The 25678-nt window shown below is 38.0% G+C and overlaps 1 protein-coding gene across 1 annotated transcript in view; it reads left to right on the forward strand.

The window, feature by feature from the left end:
- The window catches only part of LOC150081006 (venom factor-like), a 785003-nt gene that overhangs the window by 340536 nt on the left and 418789 nt on the right, over window positions 1-25678 (forward strand). Inside the window, exon 21 of the mRNA XM_090382066.1 lies at window positions 25378-25477. Coding sequence (XP_090238192.1) covers window positions 25378-25477 — 100 coding nt within the window. The remainder of the gene's footprint in view (window positions 1-25377; window positions 25478-25678) is intronic.

A 25678-nucleotide genomic window follows, 5' to 3' on the forward strand; every position in this document is an offset into this window, starting at 1 on the left:
CGTTCGATTCTGCAAGATCATTTGCACGTGAAGAAACTTTGTTCTCTCTGGGTGCCGCATCAACTGACTGAAGAGCAGATGACACGACGTGTGACTTGGTGCCGGGAGATGTTAAAAAAGTTTGATAAGGGACAATCTCGGTATGTGAACAACATCGTGACAGGTGACGAGACTTGGCTGTACTATTACGATCTGCCGACCAAGGCTCAAAACAAAGTTCAGGTCTTTGATGATGACGACACACCCGTAATTGTCAGAAAATCCCGATCTGTAAAGAAGAAAATGATAGCTGTATTTTTCAAATCGAGTGGAATTGTGGAACATGTCGTTTTGGACACGCAGAAGACAGTCACAGCTAAGTGGTATACTGAACAATGCCTGCCTAAAGTCATTGGATCTATGAAGAACCTGCGGCCAAAGTCAAGAATGGACACCCGGTACCTCCATCATGAAAATGCTCCAGCTCACCGCGCCAAAGCCTGCACCGAATATTTGACCACGGCAGGACTGAAACTTCTGGAGCACCCTCCCTACAGTCCAGACTTTGCTCCCTGCGACTTTGCACTGTTCCCGCATGTGAAAATGAAGCTAAAAGGGAGGCGGTTTTCCAGTGATGAGGACCTTCTACGGGCTTGGGACAATGAGTGTGCTTTACTCCCTAGTGAAACTTGGCAGAACTGGTTTAAAGATTGGTTTTGGAGGATGGAGAGGTGTATTGAATGTAGAGGAAATTACTTTGAAAAAATTAAATAAACAAAGCTGTATTGCAAAACTTTCCTAGTACCCTTTGTATTAGCCAGTCTTGATCACACAAGTTGTCTGTCCAACATGTTTTTTACAATGTCAATGTTTTCATTCTTTCTTGATCGTGCCTGATGATAGGATTATTATTATTATTTCTCTTATATATTATTTCTCCCTGATTGTCTCGTAAACCTTTGAGACAACAAGATTCCCATAACATGTTTTTTACAATGTCAGTGTTTTCAATCTTTCTTGATTGTGCCTGATGATAGGATTATTATTATTATTTCTCTTATATATTATTTCTCCCTGATTGGGGATTTCACCTTGTGACGAGTATTGCTACCAAGTACACGGAGTGGTTGTTGTTATATCTGGTGTTACTGTTGGTTGAGGAACTCTCTGACTATCCTACAGGTGGTCAGGATTGCGACTTTCTGGAGTTCCTTGTAGGTGTTCACTGGCAGACATATTGCTGCTAGGCTGTTATGTAGGGTCATTGGCACCATATCTGTGGTTGACATGATGATCGGGATGATCATTACTTGTTGCATATCGCACATCTCTTTAATCTCCTGTCTTAGATTCGTGTACTTCCTGATTTTTTCCCCATGGGTTTTCTGCAAGATGGCAGTGTTGGGTACCGCTATGCCAATCAAATAGGTAGCCTTTTCTTTCTTGTTCACAAGGGTGATGTCCAGTCTGTTGTGTGGTATATCCTATCCATTATTATGACGCGGTCCCAGTACAGCTTGTGGGTTGGGGTCTCTAGTATTTCTTCTAGTATGTGTTTCTTAACTACTCTCTTATGTGTTTCTTACCTACTCTCTGTATGTGTTTCTTAACTACTAGCATAACCCCTCCTCCCTTCCTATCCTGTCTATCGTTTCTGTAGACATTGTACTCCCCAAATTCCAGTTCTGCATTCCTTATATCTGTGTGACACCACGTCTCTGATATCCCAACAATATCTTTGATGTTTTGAGCAATACCTCAAATTCATCAAATTTATTTACTAAACTCCTAGCATTGGTTTACACGCAAGTACACATGCACCTGTTTCTATTCTTAGCTACCCTAACGCAACCCATGTGTTTACTTGTACCGCAATGACTCCCAGCAGTCTCTGAAATATCGTGCATCTTGTTTTTCAGGCTTCTGCTCATTCCAATAGAAGCAATGCAAGAATCTCTTTCACCTCTGCCAGTGGCTACTGTTAATCTTTTAGTCTTTGTCTTCCCCCAAGCTAGCAGTTTTCCGACCCACCTAACACTGCCTTGATAGCATCAGCAAATATTCTTGCACCCTTTCTAGGCCCCGGGTGCCAAGCCTTCCGTGACCAAGCGATTTCTTTGCATATCTCAAAGCGTTATCTCTAAAAAGCCTTCAAGTGATAGATTATATTTTGTTTCAACAACTGTTTTCTTTATTTATTAATTAGTGTAGCTCTTTTGCACTAGAAGAAGTAGGCAAAGGCCCAGAAAGGAAAGTTACCTTTCTGTTTTTTATTTCTAATAGTACTAATTAACTAACTTAGCCGCTTGGTCACCTTGTGGCACTGCTCCTGCCTCCCTGTGGCGGGGCCGGAAAACTGGGTGGTAAAACCAACCCCCAGGGTCAGAAGGAGCAAAACATGGACTGTGACAATTTTCCAACGATTAGGACTGCAAATCCAAATTCATTGGATTTGCACATACCCGATAATGACTCATCCAATCCAAAGAGACTGAGGACGGATGCTCCCGGAATGGAAAACCCAAGTTTTCTGATTCTGTATTCGTTAACTAACCAATCCTTGGGTAGTTTATTACCATTCCTCATTCAAAAATGTCTTGAGAGCGTAGCTGGCTCCCCTAAAATGGTACGATGACTGAAATCTGGCGACCTGCTTGTTGAGACCACCAAATCCAAACACTCTGAGTCTCTACTCAGACTCACCTCATTTGGTGGAATTCCAGTTAAGGTGTCCCCACATGCCACACTTAATTCATCCAAAGGTGTTATTTCTGAATGGGACCTAATGAATGTATCAGAAGAAGAAATTGTTCAGGAACTGCAGGATCAGAAAGTCACACAGGCAAAATGAATTATGATGGAAAAAGATGGCGAACTCCTTCCAACTCGCAGCATAATTTTGACATTCAGCTCACCTAATTTAACTTCATCAGTAAAAGCAGGGTATTTGCATTGTCGCATTTGTCCATATATTCCGAACCCAATAAGATGTTACAAGTGTCAGAAATTCGGACACTCACAAACAGTCTGTCGAGGAGATCCTGTATGTCCTAACTGTGGTTCAAAAGATCATTCCCAGGCTGACTGTAAAGCCCAGGCTCCGCTCTGCCCCAATTGTAAAGGTAACCATCTAGCCTTTTCTAAAAATTGTGAACAATGGAAATATGAGAAAAAAATCCAGAAATATAAAATAGAAAAGAAAGTTTCATTCCCAGAAGCAAGAAAGCAAATACAACTAATGCCACCTAGACGCACGTATGCTGAAACCTCTAAAAAGTTTCATTCAGTATCAGTGCAGACTGATACATCAATACCTCCAAATATCTCTATTTCGGAATGGGCTCGTTCCCTGCTCAGTTCTGTACCTGAACCTTCAAAGCAACAGATTTCTACTAGAGCTAACAATACACCAGTCATGTTACCACCTTCTGCCGATGCAGATCCCGTAAGATCCGTCCAAGCAGATAACGCAGATTCTAATCGAAAACAGACATTTGACTCCTCCCTTATGGATACTAATGAAATTTCCAATCAAGATGATACCGAAACCATTCTGGAGATCCATCCAGAGGATGAAATAGACAAAAGACCTGTTTTCTCAAAAAGAGATAGGATTAAAATTGACCATGCCAAACAGACTTCCAAAAAGCAGTCAGATTCAGTTCCTTCGTCTAAATTGAAACAATGAACAGTGTTGTCCAATGGAATTGTAGAGGCTTTAGGAGCAACATTGATGACATATATGACATAATTAAGCAGCATAAACCAGTGGGCATCTGCCTACAGGAGACATATCTGACTCCTCAGGTATCTCCCTTGATAAAATACTATACTCTTTTCAGACAAGATAGACCTATTGCAAATAATGCTCGTCGTGGAGTAGCCATACTCATAGATTCGCGAGTCCCATGCAGACGCATTTCTTTACAAACCTCTATAGAATCCGTTGCTACCCGAATAGCAATTGGCATCACTCTGACTCTTGTTTCGATCTATCTACCACCCAATCATCCGTGTACTATTCACGAACTTGAAAATCTTATAATGCAGTTGCCAACCCCTTTCTGTTTATTGGGCGACTCATTGACAGACAAAACTTAACCATCCTAAATACTGGTTCACCTACTTACATCCATCTCCCAACAGGAACAGTGTCTGCAATAGATCTATCTATATGCTCTCCGATCCTCTTTCCTAATATTGAGTGGACAGCTCTAGATGATCCACTAAACAGTGACCACTACCCATTAATCTGTAAGATCCAAACATCACACTCTTCAACTGCAAAAAAACAAATAAAATGGAAATTTTCCAAGGCAGATTGGGCCAAGTATTCCTCTCATGTTTCATTTGATAAACAGATCGTTGAATCTTTCCCAGTTGACACAGCCACTGATCATATCACCAAAGAAATTCTAGCAGCTGCATCTATTGCCATCCCACAATCACAATCAGACACCTACAGACCCATAAACTATTGGTGGAACGATGAATGTAAGAATGGCAAAAAAAGAAAAAAACCGAGCGTGGAATATATTTTGCAAATACCCTACTACCAACAATCTTATAAATTATAAGAAACTAAGAGCCAAAGCCCGACACATCAGAAAGAAAGCTAAAAAAAACTCTTGGATCTGATTTGCAACTTCAGTAAATAAAAATACTGATCTAAGAATAATATGGAAAAAAATAAGACAGCTAAATGGCAAATTTCCTCCATTATCCTCACCAATATTCAACTGGAATGGACAGGAGCTCTCTACTCCTGTAGAAATTGCAAATACTCTAGGGACAGTAGTTGTCTGCCTTGACCTCGTATGATCCGTCATTTCAGAAGATCACAGCTTCAGCCGAAAAATCAAAACTTAACTTCAAAACCGCTTCTTCTCTACCATACAATCAGACACTTACTATGCTCGAACTTCAAAAAACTATATATTCCTCAAAGAACAGTGCTGCTGGTCCCAACGGAGTATATTACATAATGCTTCAACACTTAGACAATAAATCATTATCCTTGCTGCTGACCTTTTACAACCGTATATTCATTGAACATTCATACCCCACTCGCTGGCATCACTGCTATGTACTGGCAATTCCCAAACCAGGGAAAGATCATTCTATCCCTCACAATTATAGACCCATCTCTCTTACAAGTTGCTTGAGTAAAACATTAGAAAAAATTATACACCGCCGATTAACATGGTATCTGGATTCAAAACATCTAATGTCTGATAACCAGCTTGGTTTCAGAAAAAATCGCTCATCCCTAGATCTTATGGTTAAAGCTGAAACAAATATCAGGAATGCATTTATTCGAAATGAACATCTTGTCATGGTCTGCCTTGACATAGAGAAGGCCTTTGACACCACCTGGCATTTTGGTATCTTAAAAGATCTTATTCCCTTGACCTGAGAGGTCACTTACCATGCTACATACAAAACTTCCTTCAGTATAGATCTTTTCAAGTTCGCTATAGACAAGTCTTCTCGCAAATCTATATACAAGAGGAAGGAGTCCCACAGGGTTCAGTTCTCAGTGCTACTTTATTTGCATTGAGAATAAATCATATTACCAAATGTATTCCCAACACTGTGAACTCATATCTCTATGCCGATGATCTCACTGTTTCCTGCAGTTCGCTGAATATGAAATTCATTGAAAGGCAACTACAAATCTCACTAAACAGTATTGAACTATGGATGACACAGAATGGTTACAGACTATCTCATCAAAAATCTAGTGCCATTCACTTTTGTAACAAACGAGGGATGCATCCTGACCCAGAGCTACACCTGAAAAATCATCCTATCTCAGTTATGAGTAGCATTCGCCTCCTAGGTCTAATTTTTGATAGGAAACTTAATTTTTTAGAACATATCAAATATCTCCGGACAACCTGCCAGAAAAAAATGAACATTATCAGAGTTCTTTCTTCTACAACATGGGGTGCAGACCGTTACACCTTACTTCACCTGTATAGAACTCTAATTAGATCTCATCTTGATTATGGAGCCCTGGTGTATGACTCTGCTAGGGAGAGTGTGCTAGTACGGCTTGCTCCTGTTCAACATTCCGCCCTCAGGATTGCTACAGGTGCTTATAGAACATTGCCAGTGCAAAGTCTCTACGCTGAAGCCCATGAAGTTCCACTCTGCCTCAGAAGAAAGGTGTTACTTCTGAATTATGCCGCTAAAATTCAAAGCGGTCCTACCCATCCAATTTGGCCTATACTTAGTGATCCACAGTTTAAAATGTTCTACAGAAATAAACCCAGAGCAGTCCAACCTACTGGCATCAGATTGCAGGCTCTATCTGAAAGCTGGAATGTACACCTTGAAAAAGTCCTCCAAGATCCAAACACTTCAGTTCCCCCATGGTCCTGTATTAATCCATCCTGTGACAATTACTTCCTGAACTGGGGAAAAGATTCCCTTGCAAATATTAACGTTCGACAACTTCATACTGCTCACACACAAAATTATCCGCATTTCATGAAAATATACAGATGGATCAAAGTCTGATAGTGGAGTAGGTGCTGCAGCAGTTTTCCCTTCTAACACCATCTCTGTATCTCTGCCTACAGCAGTTATACAGCTGAGTTATTTGCCATTCGACATTAGAAAATATTGTCCATCGCTCCATTCAAAAAAGTATAATATATACCGACTCACAGAGTACACTAGTAGCACTACAAAACACCTCTTCACCAACCAGTCCTTTAATAAAAACCATAAGAAATAAGATGATTCTTATTCAGGAACGCCAGCAAGTAGTCATCTTCGGCTGGATCCCAGGTCACACTGGGATCCCAGGAAACGAATGCACAGACTATGCCGCAAAACATCCATCTAATCCATCATCTTCAGGCTTTTGCATTCCATATGTCGATTACAGACCTATGATACGAAGGACATGTAAGGAACAATGGACACTTCTATGGCAAGCTCAAATGGATAATAAGCTATTGGAAATAAAACGAGAACCACAGTTATGGACCTCTAGTTTTCATACTAACAGAAAGGAAGAAGTAATCTTAACCAGAGCACGAATCGGCCACAGCCAGTTTACTCACCTATTTCTCCTCACAGGAAATGATCCTCCACAGTGTTTTCAATGCAACTGTCAGCTAACAATGAAGCACATTCTTGTTGAATGCACTCTGTACAAACATGCTCGGCAGTGTTCATTCAGCTTCCTTCCAAATCTAAAGGAACCTCTAAAACTCTCTCATATCATAGGCAACGATGCTAATCCCTTGGAGTTATTCTGCTTTCTCAAACGAATAAAATTATATGATCGTCTCTGACTGTTTCCATAACAGTCACCAGTGATAACTTTCATATCACTGATAGGCGCAATATGGTCTAAGCAGACCATATTGCACCTATCAGTGATATGAAAGTTATCCTTGCGCCAAAAATAACAATAACAACAACAACAGCACCCATTTTTTTCAAGTGTATCCCATCCCTGTAGAAGCAATCTCTCCTGTTAACAAGTACAGTCCAGGCTGAAAAAAATTCTACCCCTTGAGCCTTGCACAATCTTTCCAGGGCCGAATTGATTAACAAGGCTCTCATCATATACTCCCTCCTATCGTGTCTGGGCAGAATTGCAGACACTTTCAAATTCAACCCTAATTCACGGCTTTTTTTTCAACAGTGACCTGTACTGGTTAAGTAATTCTGCTGGTCTCCTACTCTTGATATCATTAGTGCCAACGTGTATAACTATAGCACCTTTTGTGCCCTTAAAAGATGATATCCACTCTACAACGTCATCAACCTTTGCCCCTGGCATACCCTGGTCCTGTTCCACCTAACCTTTTTACAAAGGATGGTCCCCATTTCCCTGACAATAGAGTCACCAACAACTACTAGTTCCTGTGGGACCAGCGCATTCTGTCTTGGGGGTTGCCGCTGTGTTGCGTGATGACCAAGTGCAAGCTCTGGTGTTGATGTGGGCAGCTGAGATCTTGATGGGCCCCTCAATTTAGTTCCTTCGAGGGCATCCACCCTGTCCTTCAGGCTCTCATATAGGCCCATAACAACACTAAGTTGTTGCCTGATTTCAATACACTCCTTGCATTGCGCGCACACACAAAGACACCCCCCATGGCAATATCATGTCCCGTACCTGAATGCCCACACATAATGGGGTATTATGTGCTGATTCAGGTGGTCTGTGACTCTCCACAAGATTCTATTTGGCCTCTGCTTCGGTATCATGTGAGTCTTTGTGGGGTCCATTCCTTCAAATTCTGTTAGGACCTTCTTCCACTCGTCCTCTATTCTGGATATCATGACCGTGGCTGTTTCCACTTCAGCTGCTGTGGGTTTTATTTCTTCTTGCTCTTCCTCCTCTGTTTTGGAGGTATGTTCTTCCTCCTCAGCTTCCATATTCTTTATCATTATTATTATTATTAGCCATATGGTGCAAGGAAGCCTAAGGCTTATGCTGCACCAGCCAAAATAAATTCCTGAGAGAGAGAGAGAGAGAGAGAGAGAGAGAGAGAGAGAGAGAGAGAGAGAAGTAGAAGGGAATCACCAAGAAAGAGAAGAATGATGATATCCACCTCAGGACCCTGGGTGTGCCAAGCCCATACTCAACAGATGTGAGCCCCTGGGGTTCATCATGGAATTCAGAGCCAGTGGAAGTTAAACTTGCTTTTGTAATACTTTGTATGCAATAAAGTTCACTTCATAGCAAGTCATTAATTAATGTTATTTATATTTCACATTAATTTTTTATGCTCTTTTATTTAGTTGTATGATATTTGAACATTTCTTTTAGGATGAAAAATTTAAGTTGACACTAATATACATTGTTACTTTAGTACTCTGCTTCATTAGAATTATAGGGATTTGTGTTATATGTAATAATCTATGCAAAAATATGTTACCCAGAGAGGTCATATGGTGTGATGTGCAGAAAAGCACAATAGAGCAGTGTGACCTGACGAGTTCCCAAATCAGTTCACTATGGGGTATGGTGACAAAGTGGTTCAGTGTTTGAATCATCACCCAATGAAACAATTAACGTCTGCATTTAATGCAGGAATTTCATAAGGTATCAGTATACATACCATGCAAAGAACTTTACAAAGAATGCACTACAAGGGAGGATCTTCACAAAGGCCCCTGATGTCAAACACTAACTGAAGAATAAAGTTACATTAGTACCATAAACACAAAACATGATGCAGGAGGACTGGAGTAAAGTTATTTGGCCCAGCAAGTCCCAATTTGCCTTTTTCAGCACAGATGGGAGAGTACACTTATGGAGAAAATTACCAAAGCAATGGAATCATCCTGTTATTACTAGTAGTAGAGGCTGTAATGATGTGGTACATGTTTTTTAGTGGCATACCCTTGGTTCACTGATCTCACTGAAGGGAACTGTGAATGGCAGAACATGTGTGAACATTGCAGATGAGGTACACTCAGCAGTGTTGTCATTTTATAACTTTGGACAGGAGTACCTTCAAGATGACAGTGCAGCCAACCACTCTGCTAAATGTGTGAAAAAGTGATTGGAAGAAAACAAGGAAGACCAGTCCAATCCCCTGATCTCATTCCTGTTAAGCATCTGCATAATGGTGGAAAGATGTTTTCATCAGCACAGAGTGCTCTACCCGCATCATTCCAGAAATTGAGGACAGTTTTGTTACATGACTTGTACAGTATTTGCCTTATCTCTTTTTGACACCTTGTTGACTCCTTTCCACATTGTGTTAGAGAAGTGATTCTGGTCAACACTGGTCTGACACATTATTAACTCATGGTTCTAATAAAGTAGCCAGGCGATGTAAATCTGAAATCAAAACTTCTAAATCCTCAGTCATAATTCTACTTTAATACAATTTAATATATGTGGAGACTGCTATGTGTCAAATAGTGTCCTGGTAATGATTGCAGGCATATACTTTTTAACTGTGGACAAATAATCATCAAAATAAAAATTATACTTCCTTTTCTATTGCCTAAAAGTGCCCTAAAGCTTTTGTTTTTATTCAAATAAATTGTCTTCATGTTGAAGGACCAGTTCTTTGTGGCACACAAAGAACTGGTCCTTCATCATGACAATGTGCCAGCCCACACCTCTCGCTGTGGCACAGTTTTTGGTATCCAAAATGAGCATATCAATGGTTAATATTAAAGTAAACAATGGTAGGAGGCAGAGCTTGTGTATGCAAGTTGTCAAAAAAAAGTGTCAAATAAAGCCTTGGCAACTCATTAGAGTTGTCAAGGGTTTTATTTGATTTTATCCTGTTTTTTTCAGTATCCTTTAACCTCTTATTCCTAAAGGCGTCTGCCTTATTCTTTACTATACGAGGTGCTACCCAAATGTTCCCAAAATTTGAACGTTACTTGGGAACTATGTCTAGTATGGATTTGTGGTGCTAAGTAACACTGCATGCATCCTTTGTGAATCAGTGTGCCAAGTGAATTTTTTTTAGCTGGTGCATCATAAGCCTCAGGCTTCCATGCACCTTAAGGCTAATAATAATAATAATAATAATAATAATAATAATAAGTGGTTGGGCTGGATAGAGTCATTGAATATTTATGCACAGTTCTTTGGCGATGTGTTTCACGTAGTTTGCAATTGTTGCGATGGCTGATGTGTAAGAAAGCAATGTGCTTGCATCAAGTTTTGTTTCCTTCATAATGATACAGTAGCAGAAACCCATAAGAAGTTGAAACAAGCTTTTGTGACAGTGCATTAGGCCAGGCGCAGACCTACTACTTGTTTTAACATTTTAAAAATGGTCGAATGTTGGTAGATGACGATGATCACTCTGGGTGTCCATCATCAAGCACCACCCCTGAAAATGTCACAAAAGGTGGGCGGCGATCTGTGAAGACAACAGGTGGACCATCCATGACATTTGTGGTATTGTAGGACTATTGTACGGCATATGTCAGAATTGAACATGAGAAGGATTGCGGCCAATTTTGTGCAAAGGGTTACTGAGTTAAGACCAAAAGCTGCATCGCATGGAAACCCAGAAACCAAGCAACAATCATCCCAGTGGAAGAGCCCATCTTTGCCCCGACTGAAGAAAGCTCGACAAGTGAGGAGCAATGTAAAGTCCATGCTGATCGGTTTTTTGGACATTGACAGGACTATCCATAAGGACTTCGTCCCTCCTGGGCAGACCGTCAACACAAAGTTCTACTGCGATGCCCTGAGGCGATTAAGGGAAGCTGTCAGGAGGAAACATCCAGAGCAGTGGCACACAAAGAACTGGTCCTTCATCATGACAATGTGCCAGCCCACACCTCTCGCTGTGGCACAGTTTTTGGTATCCAACAATGTGATGATCATCTTCCCCCCCTCATTCATCAGATATAGTGCTCTGCGACTTCTTCCTCTTCCCAAGAATGAAAATCAAGCTGAAGGGTCGAAGATTTGACAGCATAGAGCAGTGGTGTGCAAACTTATTTTGCTCACAACTCCCTGTATTAAATATAAAATTAACGTGACCCCTCAACATAAATCCCGAGGTGACCAGATTTTTAGAAAAGAAAAATGGCATTTTATAAATTATGTCGTAGAAAATTTTATTTGAGTACAGAGAAAGGAATAAAAAAATTGTTTCCATTTTAATTTACACATTAAAATAATTCTTTAATATTTTAATTGAATACAGCAAAAACAACAAATCAAATTCTTCTTCAATTAAAATTACAAAACAATAAAAAATGAACAATTACAAACAAAACAATAAAAAATGAACAATTACAAACAAAACAATTAATGAGAAGAACAAGCCTGGATAACTGATAATATTTGGTCCATATTTGGTGCAATGTTTTAAATTACTAATCTCATGTCATCTTCTGGATCAAGTCTGGAATGCTGTTTTGTTATTATAGTTGTTAATTTTGAGAAACAAACCTCACATAAATATGTAGACCTGAAAGATAGCAATGTTTGTATCACCAATATCAACAATTCTGGATACTCATCTCGAAGAGAATGCCAAAAATTTTCCAAAGTAGTCTTGAAAAGAGCATGTAATGCTTTGTCAGATGACAGGTCAATAAGATCTTCCTTTTGCAGAATGGCAATTCAGCTAACAAATAAATAATTTTGGGACATGAAGAAATATCAAAAGCAAAGGGATCGCGAATCCAATACTTTTTTTCTGGAGATACATTAAATCATTTGGAAGAATTCTTAATTGGCATTGTTAGGTGGGTGGCAATGATATCCCTAAATTGCATCTGCATGGATAGCACAGTTGTATCATTACCGTCCTCCCCACAATGGGTGGAAAAGGCCCGGGTTCGAATCCCGTCGATGATGCAAAGAACTTGAGTGGGCTTTTTTCACTCCATGGCTGAATTAGTTGGTCTCAGGCATAGTTATTTTTTGTTATTTGTTATTCGGTTTGTTTTTAGGAGCATTAGCAACTAAGGCCATATTGCTCCGGGACGTGTGGTGGTCATTCCCTGACCTTTCCACATCCTCCGTATTTGGTGGTGACGGGCTCGAACCCCAGTCTAATCAAGAAGTGTGTGCTACGCACTGCTGCTCCTTCCCACCTGGCTACGGAGGTGCCTCTCAGGTATAGATAGTAAGGTTCCCCCACCCCAGAAACTGGGATTTTTTTCGTCCAGCAAACAGGCAAATCGACCAGAAAACACATGCAATTTACAGACAAAATAAATATATGGATAGATGTAAGCATTTACACGGGACCCTAATATCATAATTTGGTGTTTTATCCCTAAATTGCAAAATGTCAATATTGTAACAAAATCAGAAAAGCATGGGAACATTTCAGTATTATTACACTCAAATTCAGTTTTCCAAAGATTAAGCTTCCCTTTGAAAGTTTCTGTTTTATCACTGAGTATTAATATATTTGTTTCCTGTTCTTGAAAACTTAAATTTAAATCATTAAATTTTTAAAATATATCAGCAAGGGAACTAAGTTTTCCAAGCCATTTTTTATTTGTAAACAGTTGATCAAGGTTCAAGGATAAAAAACAATTGAACATTTGATTTTTATCTGATAAAAAAGAAAACTTGATTTTTAAGGTCAAAAAGACGGCGCAACACCACTGGACAACCATCCCACTTTCATATATAAAAGAATCGTTTCATCTCATTTCATTACAGAGCATTGTAAAAAGTCTTACTACTTCTTAATTTTTAAAAAGCTTCTACTTTTTAATAAAGTTTATTACACTTATCGCATCATTCAAAACTTCATGCAAATCAGTTTGCATTTCCTTTGCTACTAATGCTTCCCTATGTACTGTAGAATGCAATGATTTAAAACTATATTTGGAGCAATTTACCTTACTTTGCCTTTTAAACCTTTATTTTATCATGTTAATGTAGCCGCACCATCAGTACAAATCACAAAGCAGTTGTTCCGCTTTAGACAATATTTGTTTGAAAGAAAATATTTATAACATCAAAAATCTCGGCCGTCATTCTTCCTTCCAAAGCTTTACAAAATAGAAAATTCTCCAAAATATCTCCCTCATAGCAGTATCTGACATATATACAATAAGTTGAGCAAGGTTTTAAATATCTGTGAATTCATCTAACTGTATTGCAAAAATTGGACTTTCTCTCAATCGATTTGATAAATCGTATTTTATGTTGTTTGCGATAACTGTGTCTCTGGATAGAGGAATGATATTTGAATCATTGCTGTACTTTTCTCCATGCATAATTGAAATAATTTGTATTGCAGCAGGGAGAACAAGGGATTCAGCAATAGTATATGATTTAAAATTTTTTACTATTAAATATGAAACTTCCAACAATGCTCTAAAAGCTTTACAAGGAACTTCAGTGTTTCTTCATGAAAGATTTCACACCTTGTATGGCATTGGCATGTCTTTTGAACAAGGATTCAGTCTTTTTTATTATCTCTGGATGTTTCCTATGTGTCATTTTAATTTAATAGGTTTCCTTCTTTCGTTAGCCAGTTTTTTGTAACATATTACGCACACAGGACATTGCTGATCATCAACAACACTGTAAGTAAAGCCATACTTCATAAATTCTTCTTGATATTGTCAATTCTTTTTCATTCCTCTTGATTTGGAATATGATGGCTCTCTCTACCAGAAATTGGTGGTTGCACTAACTTAAAATAACATTAGTGTCCAAATTTTCACATGATACATTTCTTACCCTTTCAGCTTCTGATGTATCTGTAGCAACATTATTGTCATCCCTCCTCGACTGTTTTGTTCTGATTACCCAACTGTCCATGGTAAAATATTTAAAAATGTTTTTTTTTCCCTTCTTAAAAACAACAATAATATAAAAAGTAGCAGAAGAATGAAAAACACATCCAAGTTTATGTGAAAGCACCGAATTACGAAGCAGAATAAAGCATGCATGCAACAGACTTGCTATTTAATGCCACCACATATTCGCTCCTTTGGCCTTTAGGCAATTTCAGAAATTTTTGCTGTAGGAAGCACGAATTAAGAGCTAGAGGGATTACGGTTCAGCAATTGGGTAGTACTGAGAAGTATTAATACATACTGCGAAGTCACACTAGTCAGCTGCTTTCTGTGCATCCATAGCCAGTGAGCAAATTAAGCCATATTATCCACAAGGACAATAAGTAAGAAAGCCACGTGAAACCACCTTAAAAAATAGTAGCAATAGGGTTCATTCGTATGTCAGACTTCATTCGAGTAGTATGTACACCTACAGTATTAAAAAAGTAATTTTAACAACAAGTTTTTTGTCTTTGATGTACACAAAAACTAATTTTATTTAAAAATTGACGCAACCCCTTTAATTTATCCCGTGACCCCCAGAGGGGTCGCGCCCCATAGTGTGTGTACCACTGGTTTAGAGGATATCCAAACTGAATTGCAGGCAGTGCTGAACACTATGATGAAGCAGGACTTTCAGGACGCATTCAAATCATGAGAGAAGCTCTGAGATCAGTGTTCATGCTCTCAAGGGGACTACTTCAGAAGTAACGGTGGCGAATAAGACCCAGGGTAAGTCTAATTTATTTTATAAATACGTTTCAGGAACTTTTGGGTAGTACGTCTTATACTGTACTGCATTATTATACCTTTTTCTACTTATCAAAAATATTGCCAAGGCTCTCAATTCAGAGGGCCTTTACAGATATTTTTGTTGCTTGCAGCATGCCTGAGTAATTAACTTTATTATTATTATTAGCCATATAGTGCAAGGAAGCCTGAGGCTTATGGTGCACCAGCCAAAAAAAAATTTAAAAGTTACTCTGAGAGAGAGAGAGAGAGAGAGAGAGAGACACACACAAAAAGGAATCACCAAGAAAGAGAAGAATGATGATATCCAGCCCAGGACCCTGGGTGTGTGTGCCAAGCTCATAACAGATGGTCAACTCAACCCCTGGGGTTGAGTTGACCATCAATATTTTGTCTACTGTATACTTTTGTTTTTCACTTTCTCTTACCATAATTTGGCTTTCTATAATCCCTCTACATCCTTCAACAGTACAATTATACACAACTGCTATCGTGTAATTTCAAGGCATATATTAATACACCTAATGATCAATTAATTATGCAATTGAAAATTATTTTTATGTAGCATCAGGACTATTCTCCCCTTTACCGCTACTTTTTTTTCTGTTTACCCATTATTTGTAGAAGAATAAGAGAAAGTTACCTCAATATATATATACAGAACAATTTCATATGGTATCTCCAGAATATAAGATTAATGCAAAATGATTACAGTAAAAAATCAATTGAAAACAATTTTTAAAAAAATTTAAAAATAAAAAAAATTTAAAGTTTAATGTAAATTTTGAAAAACGAATTTCCTTCTTTAAAATTCTCCCATAATTGTGTGTATCAATAGATACACACAATTATGGGAGAATTACACACAATTATGGGAAATTATGCCTGGAGAGGAAGGAAGTGAATGAAATAGTTAACAAGAGTTTAAAATATGAATTTGATGGTATAAAATGAGCTAGATTTTAATTATTTAATTGATTTTTTACTTTAATCATTTTGCATATCTTATATTTGTTTTAATTTCTGGAGAGTGTTCTACATATCATATTGAGGTAAATTTCTCTTATTCTTCTACAAATATTGAAATCAACATTGAACATATTGTGCATCATAACTCTGGTTTATACTATCAAGTTTACCCATTATAAATTCAAGAACACCCCCTCTAATTTTCATTAATACCTTTAATTTTAATTTATTTCTAATTTAATTTAATTTTATTTTTTGCAGTTTAGTTTTGCCTTCTATATTCTAATTTATATCTTATTATTATTGCAATTTCTTTTGAAGATAATATAATATGCTTAGATCTTTACTTGCTTTCTTGCTTACTTTAAACCTTTATCTTCTTATTTTTTTCATTTTTATTTACTTCTTATAGGTCTGGCATTTGTATACATGAAATAGTGGGGGGATATACATTTATACCCACCCACTATTTTATTTAATTTATCTCTAATTATGGATATACATACTTATAATGTAGGTTAAATTAAGAATGAGTTAGCAGAGTGGGTCAGACATGCAAGATGCAAATACAATGAAAACTGGTACTTACTATAGACACAGAAAATATCAAGGGATTGGGAGACTCAACTAAGAATGAAAGCCTAGCAGAAGGAATACCAGACCCAATACCTAATTCCCACCACACCCAGTACACTCTGTTCAATGCCTCCCATTGTGATTCTTGTCCATTTTGTAATCAAGAATTCTGGTCTCTTGCTGAAGCTCTTGGCTGCAACTTCTTTTCATCTGTACTCTCACTTCTGTTACTACCTGATGGTTCTGTTGCATCTTCAGCTAAATATAAAGCTGACTTACTAGCATCCTACTTTTCTTCTAACTTTTGTATTGACAATCTTGATAAACCATCTCAGACCATACCCAGTACATACTACTTGATACCTCCTGTTGTCTTTGACAGAAGAATGTTAAAATTCTGAACCATCTTAATGCCAAGAAAGCCCCTGGTCCTGCTGGCTATTCTTATAAGTAGGGCTCCTGCTCTATATTTCCTTTTTAAGCTTTCTTACCTGACTGGTATTTTTTCTTCTGCTTTGTAATTGGGAAACATTAATGCAATCATAGAACGGATATAATCATAGAAGCAACTAGGCTTTTAATACCAATTAAGTGATACCATTCAAGGATTAAATCAAAATGGATATCAGATATACTGATAAGACTTGTGGCAGAGAAAAAGAATGCGCAGAATGCATATAAATTATCAGGTGATGCAAATGTCTACAGTAGATCTACAATCAAGATACAAGTGATGTTAGTCAAGCTAAGGAAGATTACAGAAGTCTTTGCAAAGAATGTAAAGATAAACAGCAAAAATTTCTTTACTTATGTAAACACTAGAAGGGGATTGAATCATATTGATCCACTAGATATGAATTATTTAGCTGTTGATAAACCTGCTCAGGTTGCTGGAAAACTGAATAGGTATTTTGCTTCTGCATTCTCACATGAGGAATTTTTTAGGGAAGGGGATACCGGAAGTATATCAAATTCTAAAAGGGAACTAAATGATTTTGCAATAACTGAGTAGAAATTGGAAGAGAAATTGTTGAAACTAAATGTAAAAAAGGCATCTGGAGTGGATTAAAGCTATCCAATTAAATTAAGGCCAGCAGCAAAAGAGGTCGGCAAATCTTTAGCCATAATTATGTGAGCATCTTTGAATTCAGATGAGATTCCTCTGGACTGAAGATGTGGATATGTATCCCCAATTCACAAAGGAGGGAGATTAAAGGGTGAAATGAGTAATTACTTACCTGTTTGCTTAACTGCTGTTCCATGGAAAATAATGGAGTCACTGGTTAAAGGAGAAATGAAGAATCATCTAGACAGGTGTGTGTTTATACTGCAGTCACAGCACGGATTTGTTAAGGAGCAATCTTGTATGACCCAAGCTGATTGGATACTACTGATGCAGTAACAGAGGAACTGGATGCAAAAAATAATTATGACATCATATACTTAGATACTTGAATTTCAGGAAAACATTTGATACCATTGCGTATAAAAGACTACTGTACAAATTGAAGCAGTGTGGCATTTAGGGCAAGTTGCTGCTATGGATAAAGGGATGGTTGAATGGGAGAAGACCAGTGGTGTATTTGGGCCGGAACAACATTCCAGTACTTTTTTCTAAATGTCATAATATAAAATTATTAAATTTATATTCCTAATATGGCATAATCAGAGGGGAGGGAGAAATAATATCTATTTTACCCATTGCTACTAAATATATATATTAATAGTAATCTTTAAAATTAGATTTCTTTAAAAATTTAGTTAAAAACAAAAATATAAATTTTGCAATGAATGTTTCTTATTAAAATACAGTGTGTTAGATAAAGAGATCCAATGAATGAGATATACTGTGATTTGTATGAATGCTGCATTTTGATTCGCCATGAGCTGAATGCTAGAATTGGTTGTTCTATCAACCTTAAGTCTCATTCAGTTACTGTACAGTTGATGTGGCGTGATCATATGGTCTTCTGGAGAACGAGTATTCGGGTACTATTTTTTTTTTTTACAACGAGCATTCTGGTACTATTTTTTTTTAGCAATACACCTCTGGAGAAGACAGAAAGTGGTTATCAGTGGACACTGTTCTTTGCGGACTAATGTTATTTGTGGAGTCCCATAGAGTTCAGTGTTGGGCCCATTGTTGTTTTCAATATTTATCAATGATATTGATGAAGATGCACCATGCCAAAGTTCTAAGTTTACAGATGACCTTAAAGTCGGCAGGGTGGTTAATGACAGTAATCAGCATATGCTACTGGAACAAGATCTAAGATAAATTAGGCAGATTGGCTGAGAAGTGTCAATTGAATTTTAACATTGACAAATGCAAGGTGCTTCATATGCATAGCAGTTATCCCAGATTGATGTACCAACTGGGTGATACCATACTCAGGGTAGTGGAAAATTAAAAGTATGTGTGGATAATTGTACATTTAGATATGAAGTTCTCTTTTATCATTGTCAGACCCATGGGGTTTTGTCAATGATGTACAAAAATGTTGCCAGTAGAGATAAGGAGGTGTCTCTAAATAGGCCTACAAGGCTGGGACAATTCTTGTTGATGATTCAACTTCACACCAGCTGGAAGATAAATAAATTTTTAATACTGTAACTAAAAACACTTTATTTACAATAAAATAAATATAGAATAGATATATATTTACAATAAAAATAAATAACATCCTGAATTTAAGGATGTGCCGCACAGTAGACATATAATGCTGAGGAAGGAGACTCCTGCCTCCGAAAGCTACAGCAAATTTTAATCCCTTTTAATTTCTAGGTTTTTAGTATATTTTATCAGTGTTATTTATTTTTATTGTAAATATATATCTATTCTATATTTATTTTATTGTAAATAAAGTGTTTTTAGTTACAGTATTGAAAATTTATTTATCTTCCGGCTGGTGTGAAGTTTAATCATCAACACAGATAAGGAGGTGATTTATCTCGTAACATAAGGCAATAGTTAGGCCACTTTTCCAGTATTGTATACAGGTCTGGAAGCCTCATTTGGCTAAGGCTATGGATCTATTGGAGCGGGGAGAAGAATAGGACAATTGGTGAGGTGAACAAAAGGGTGCCCTTACCTCAGAAGGCTTCAGTTCTGCATATTGTAGTGTCTGGAGACTAGATATCTGCATTGAGGTGTTTAAATTTCTGAATGAATTAATTAAGATCAGTGATAATTGAATCCTTTGTCTTGCTTATACTAAGCACATGGCGGGGGTATAAATTCAAATTGAGAAAAGTTGCAAGATCAGATGTAAATAAATTGATTTCAAACAGTGGATAGTTCATCATTGGAACATACTTCCATCTGTTGTTGTAGAAGCAGGTAGTTTGAATAAATTTAAGGAATAACTAGACAAACTCTTAGAGGGGATGAACAAGTGATATGGGAATTGGGTTCGTTGCTGATGCCGTGTAATTTTGCTTTCTTTAATCAAATTGCTACTACTAATGCTACTAATTGGCTCACATCCAGCAAGTTCCTAAAAAAGTTTGAGAAATCCCTTCTGTCTGATTATTGTCCATTGCAGTTATCTCTATCCTTTTAAAGTAATGGAGACATCCATCAACTGTCAATTCTTCGACTATCTTTAAAACCATCCATTTGATCATTGATTGCTAATATGGATTCCATCAATGCTTATCTATTCGTGGTATGTTTATAGTTTTGTGTCTGATCTTTTGTGTCTTGTGTCTGGCAGTGATCACAGTATGCTGATGTGGAATTTACTTAAAGATGTATAACTATCATCAGGGATAAAGGGAAGGGTTTTTGCTTTCTTAAATGTGACTACAGTGATCTCAGAGATTTTTTTAATTCTATACAGTGGGACCAACTGATGATAATGTTATCAACAGCAAATTCTAAATGGGAAGCATTCAAGGAATTAATCTTGGAAACCACTAGGCTTTTCATACCAACTAAGAAATACTCTTCAAAGTTTAGGCCGAAATGGATGTCAGATGAACTAATGGGACTTGTGGCAGAGAAGAAATGCATGGGTTAGATATAAATGATCAGGCTACACAGTAGCCAGTTGTAGATATAAGCTAGTCCGCAATCAAGTCACAAAGGAGGTTAGACAAGAGAAGGCAGATTATGAGAAATCTTTCGCAAAGGATGCAAACAAAAACAGCAAAGACTTCTTTATTATGTAAACTCTAGAAGGAAAGGAATGAATCAGATTGGTCCACTTGATATCGATGGTTTGACTGTTGATGATCCTGCTCAAATAGCTGACAAACTAAATGAGTATTTTTGCTGACAAACTAAATGAGTACATTCACACATGAGTAATTAGCATTAGTAGAGGCATATGATGCAAAAGAGCAAGCATATACAGCATCAGCAAAAAAAACTCCCCATTTCACACTTCTATTTGATCCAAAACTGTGTCTAATTCATTCTTGAATTTATTTAAGCTGTCAACTTCCACAACAACAGATGGAAGTTTGTTCCAGCAAATAACTACACACTAGCTAAAGGCAAATTTCTGCACATCTATTCTACAACTGTCTGTCTGTCTTCAATATGAATTTATGCCCCCTCAAGTTTGTAATCTGAGCAAGAGAAAGAATGGATTAGCATTGAATCTGCTCAAACCATTCAAGGCCTTAATAACCTCAATCAGATCACCTTGCAGGTGCCTAGTCTCAGTCCCCAGATGCTGAAATTTGCAGAACTTTCATGATAAGAGTACCCCCATCATTTCCTCGTTGTCTTTTTGATAGATGCCAGCGTTTTCTGTATACATGGTCATCACAAAGAAGTGTCCATGACAGAAAGGTTGACATTCCCGTCGAGTTGTTGATCAATAATGATTAGAGGACTCAGGACATGTCATAAAAACATTTCACAAATGATAACATAACTGTATCCAGTGAGCTGAACATCAACAGTGCACCAATGTGCAATGGCCTCATGTTGCTTTTTTTCAAATGTGGATACACCCATCAGCATGATAGAGTTGGAAATTGGGTTCATCAAACTAGGCAGCAGATTTCCAATGTCAGTGGTCTAGGGTTGGTGCTGACATGCCCATGCAAGGTGCAGTTTCTTGTATCTTACATTAAGCATGGTTACCTGTGACACTTTCAACTGTCATAGCCACTACCTTGTAGTGGCCACTACAATGAATGAGCAGCAGCCTGGAAAACAAGATGCAGGGTATTTCAGAGACTGCTGGGAGTCATTGCGGTACAAGTAAACACATGGGTTGTGTTAGGGTAGCTAAGAATAGGAACAGGTGCATGTTTGTGTGTACACAATGCCAGGAGTTTGGTAAATAAATTTGATGAATTTCAGGTATTGCTAAAAACATCAAAGGCAGATATTGTTGGGATATCAGAGATGTGGTGTCACACAGATATAAGGAATGCAGACAGAACTGGAATTTTGGGAGTACAATGTGTACAGAAAGGATAGACAGGATAGAAAGGGAGGAGGGGTTATGCTATTAGTTAAGAAACACATAAAATCCAAGGAAGTGAAGCCACTCGACATTGCTGGACAGTGCAGTGTCGAGTCAGTTTGGTGTGACATAAGCATTGGAAGATCAAAATTGAGAGTAGGAGTGTGCTACAGGCCTAATGACTCTGATGAGTATAATAAGAAACTGTACAGAGAAATAGAGTGGGCCAGTAAATCAGAGAGTCATAATGGGGTATTTTAATTTCCCAGATATTGACTGAAATTTGTGGGTTGGTCACTCTCACACACACACTACCAAGGCTTTTGTGGATTTATTGGATGATTGTTTTCTATATCATCATGTTTGGGAGGCAACTAGAGGAAGTAATACTCTTGATCTGATTATCAGTAGTGATTCTTCATGCATTAAGAATCTGCAGATAAAGGAACCACTAGGTGGCAGTGATCACAGTGTGCTGAAGTGGGATTTACTCAAAGAGGTAACTACCATTAGGGGTAAAGGGAAGGGTTATTGCTTTCATAAAGGCGACTATGATGGTCTGAGACAGTATTTAAATTCTATACAGTGGGACCAACTGATGATGTTACCAACAGCAAATTCAAAATGGGAAGCATTCAAAGAACTTATCTTGGAAGCTACTAGGCTTTAAGAATATATATTGTTCAAGGTTTAGGCCTAAGTGGATGTCATATGAACTAATGAGATATATGGCAGAAAAGAAAAATGCATGGGATACATATAAATTAATGGGTCACATGGAAGCCTGTGATAGATATAAGATGGTCTGTAACCAAGTCACAAAGGAAATTAGGCAGGCAAAGGCAGATTATGAGAAATCCTTGGCAAAGGATGCAAAAAAAAACAGAAAAGAGTTATTTACCTATGTAAACTCTAGAAGGAAAGGGATGAATCAGATTGGTTCACTGAATATTGATGGTTCAACAGTTGAGTGTCCTGCTCAGGCGGCTAACAAACTAAATGAGTATTTTGCATCTACATTCACACACGAGGAGTTATTCTGGAAGGGGAATGCCAGAGGTGAAGTAAACTCTGGCAGTGAGCTAGATCATTTTGTAATAACTGAGAGTAATGTGGAGGATAAATTGTTGAGGATAAACATAAAAAAGGCACCCGGGGTGGATGGGATCTATCCAGTTATATTAAAGGAGGCAGCAAAGGAAGTAAACAAACCTTTAGCCATAATTATGAGAGCTTCTTTGGACTCAGGGGAGGTACCCATAGGTGCCTCTGTAGCTAGGTGGGAAGCAGCAGCAGCAGTGCATAGCACATGCTTCTTGATTAGACCGGGGTTCGAGCCTGTCACCACCAAATACGGAGGATGTGGAAAGGTCACGGAATGACCACCGCATATCCCAGAGCAATATGGCCTTATTTGCTAATGCTTCTAAAAACCAAACAACAGTAACAGAGGTACCCATAGACTGGACATGTGCAAATGTGACCCCAGTTCACAAAGGTGGATCAAAGACTGACACAAGTAATTATAGACCTGTGACTTTAACTTCTGTTCCAGAAAAATTAATGGAGGCACTGGTTAAAGAAGCACTGCACGATCATCTAGACAAGACTTCAGTTATTGCTCGGACACAGCATGGTTTTGTTAAGGGAAAGTCTTGCCAGACCAATTGGATTGGATGCTATGATGCAGTTTCAAAAGAACTGGATGCAGGGAATAACTTTGATATTATATATTTGGATCTTAGAAAGGCTTTTGATACTGTTGCACATGGAAGACTGCTGCACAAATTGGAGCAGTGTGGCATTTGAGGCAAATTGCTGCTATGGATAAAGGGATGGGTGAGGGGGAGAAGACAGAGAGTGGTAATCAATGGACACTGCTCATTGTGGGCTAATGTTATGAGTGGAGTTCCTCAGGATTCACTGTTGGGTCTGTTGTTTTCTGTATTTATAAATGATACTGATGATGGTATATCAAGCTTAATGTCCAAGTTTGCAGACGATACAAAGTTAACAGGGTTGTTAATGACACTAATGACAGTATGCTGCTGCAACAGGATCTAGAAAAGTTGAGCAGATGGGGTGAGAGGTGGAAAATGAAGTTTAACATTGACAAATGTAAAGTACTACGTATGGAGAAACAGTAACCCGAGAGCAACGTATCAACTCTGTGGTACTACACTGACAGTGGTAGAGAATGAAAAGGACCTCGGGGTAATTGTGCAGGCAGATATGAAGTTTTCTGAGTAGTGCAGAAGGGCTGCAGAGTAGCTCATGCTGTCTTGTCAATGATATACAGAATTTTTCTAGCAGGGATAAGGAGGTGATTATTCCCTTGTATAAGGCAATGGTCAGGCCACACCTTGAGTAATGTGTACAGGTCTGGAGGCCTCATTTCAAGAAGGATGTAGAGCTGCTGGAATGAGTACAGAGAAGGGCAACAAGATTAGTGAATGGAACAAAGTGTTGCTCTTATGAAGAAAGGCTTAAATTTTGCAAATTACCATGTCTGGAGACTAGGCACCATCGAGGTGATCTGATAGAGGTGTATGAAGCCTTGAATGGTTTGAGTGTGCTCAATGCTGATGGAATTCTTCCTCCTGCTCAGAATAATCACCTGAGAGGGCATAAATTCAAATTGAGGAAAGATAGATGTAGGATAGATGTGTGGAAATTTGCCTTTAGCCAGCAGGTAGTTGGTTGGTGGAACAGACTTCCATCCCTTGTTGTGGAAGTTGATAGCCTAAATAAATTTAAGGCTCAGCTGGACAGGTATTTCGAATGAATGGAGGGGTGAAGTGGAAGTTTTTTTTTTTTTTTTGGCTGATGATGCATAAGCTTGCTTTCTTGCATCATATGCCTCTAGTAATGCTAATGCTAAAGGTAATGTCTGATGCATGGTTCATGTGAATGTTGGTTTTACAATTCCTGCACCATATTGGATGGTTTGCTGGGCCACTGTATTGTGTTGCTGCTATGTTATGAGGCAAGACACATGACACTCATCACCGATGTTGGCCCCATGTGGCTGTTCCACCTGTGACCTTTTTCTGGTTGTTTGACTGCTGTTGAGCCAGTCATAATAGACTCGTGATGCCATAGAATGGAAGGAATGAACTATGTTGGCTTTTGTTCGAGATACTGGCACCTGCACATCTTGTCCCCACAATCATTCCATATTCAAAGTTGGAAGGATCTCAGTGCTGGTCCATTCATCTTCACAGACACTTGAAAACTGATTGTCACATACATGAACTACTGTCTTATATCAGCAATTCCTGATTTTGAGCTTTCACTGGCAACACAGACAAGTCTATTATCCACAAGGTCATTCCTCCTACCTAATGCAAAGCTTACTCATTTATTTTTGTAAGTCTTTATGTTTACTTTTTCCTTAATTTTTTATCAGCCTGAGGGCAGTGTAAAAGAAGAATACACAACTATCATCCTCGATCCATCAAATCAACAAAGACGTAAAAGAAGGGACATCAAAAATGACAAATATTCAGGTATTATATTTTTTTTATTTTCTTTGTATTGCAACAAATTTTAAGTTTTTAGCTGCCAGTTCTAAATATGAATTATGAATTAAACATGTAATATATATTTAATTTATTAACTACATGCTTCCAGAATAAGTTATATATTGGAGGCACCTAGTCTTATAGATTAACAGCTATTTAATGTTTGAATTGGATGATATAAAATAC

The sequence above is a fragment of the Mastigoproctus giganteus genome, chromosome 9 (genome assembly GCF_048544385.1).
Source record: "Mastigoproctus giganteus isolate SK-2022 chromosome 9, ASM4854438v1, whole genome shotgun sequence".
NCBI classification, from domain to species: Eukaryota; Metazoa; Arthropoda; class Arachnida; order Uropygi; family Thelyphonidae; genus Mastigoproctus; species Mastigoproctus giganteus.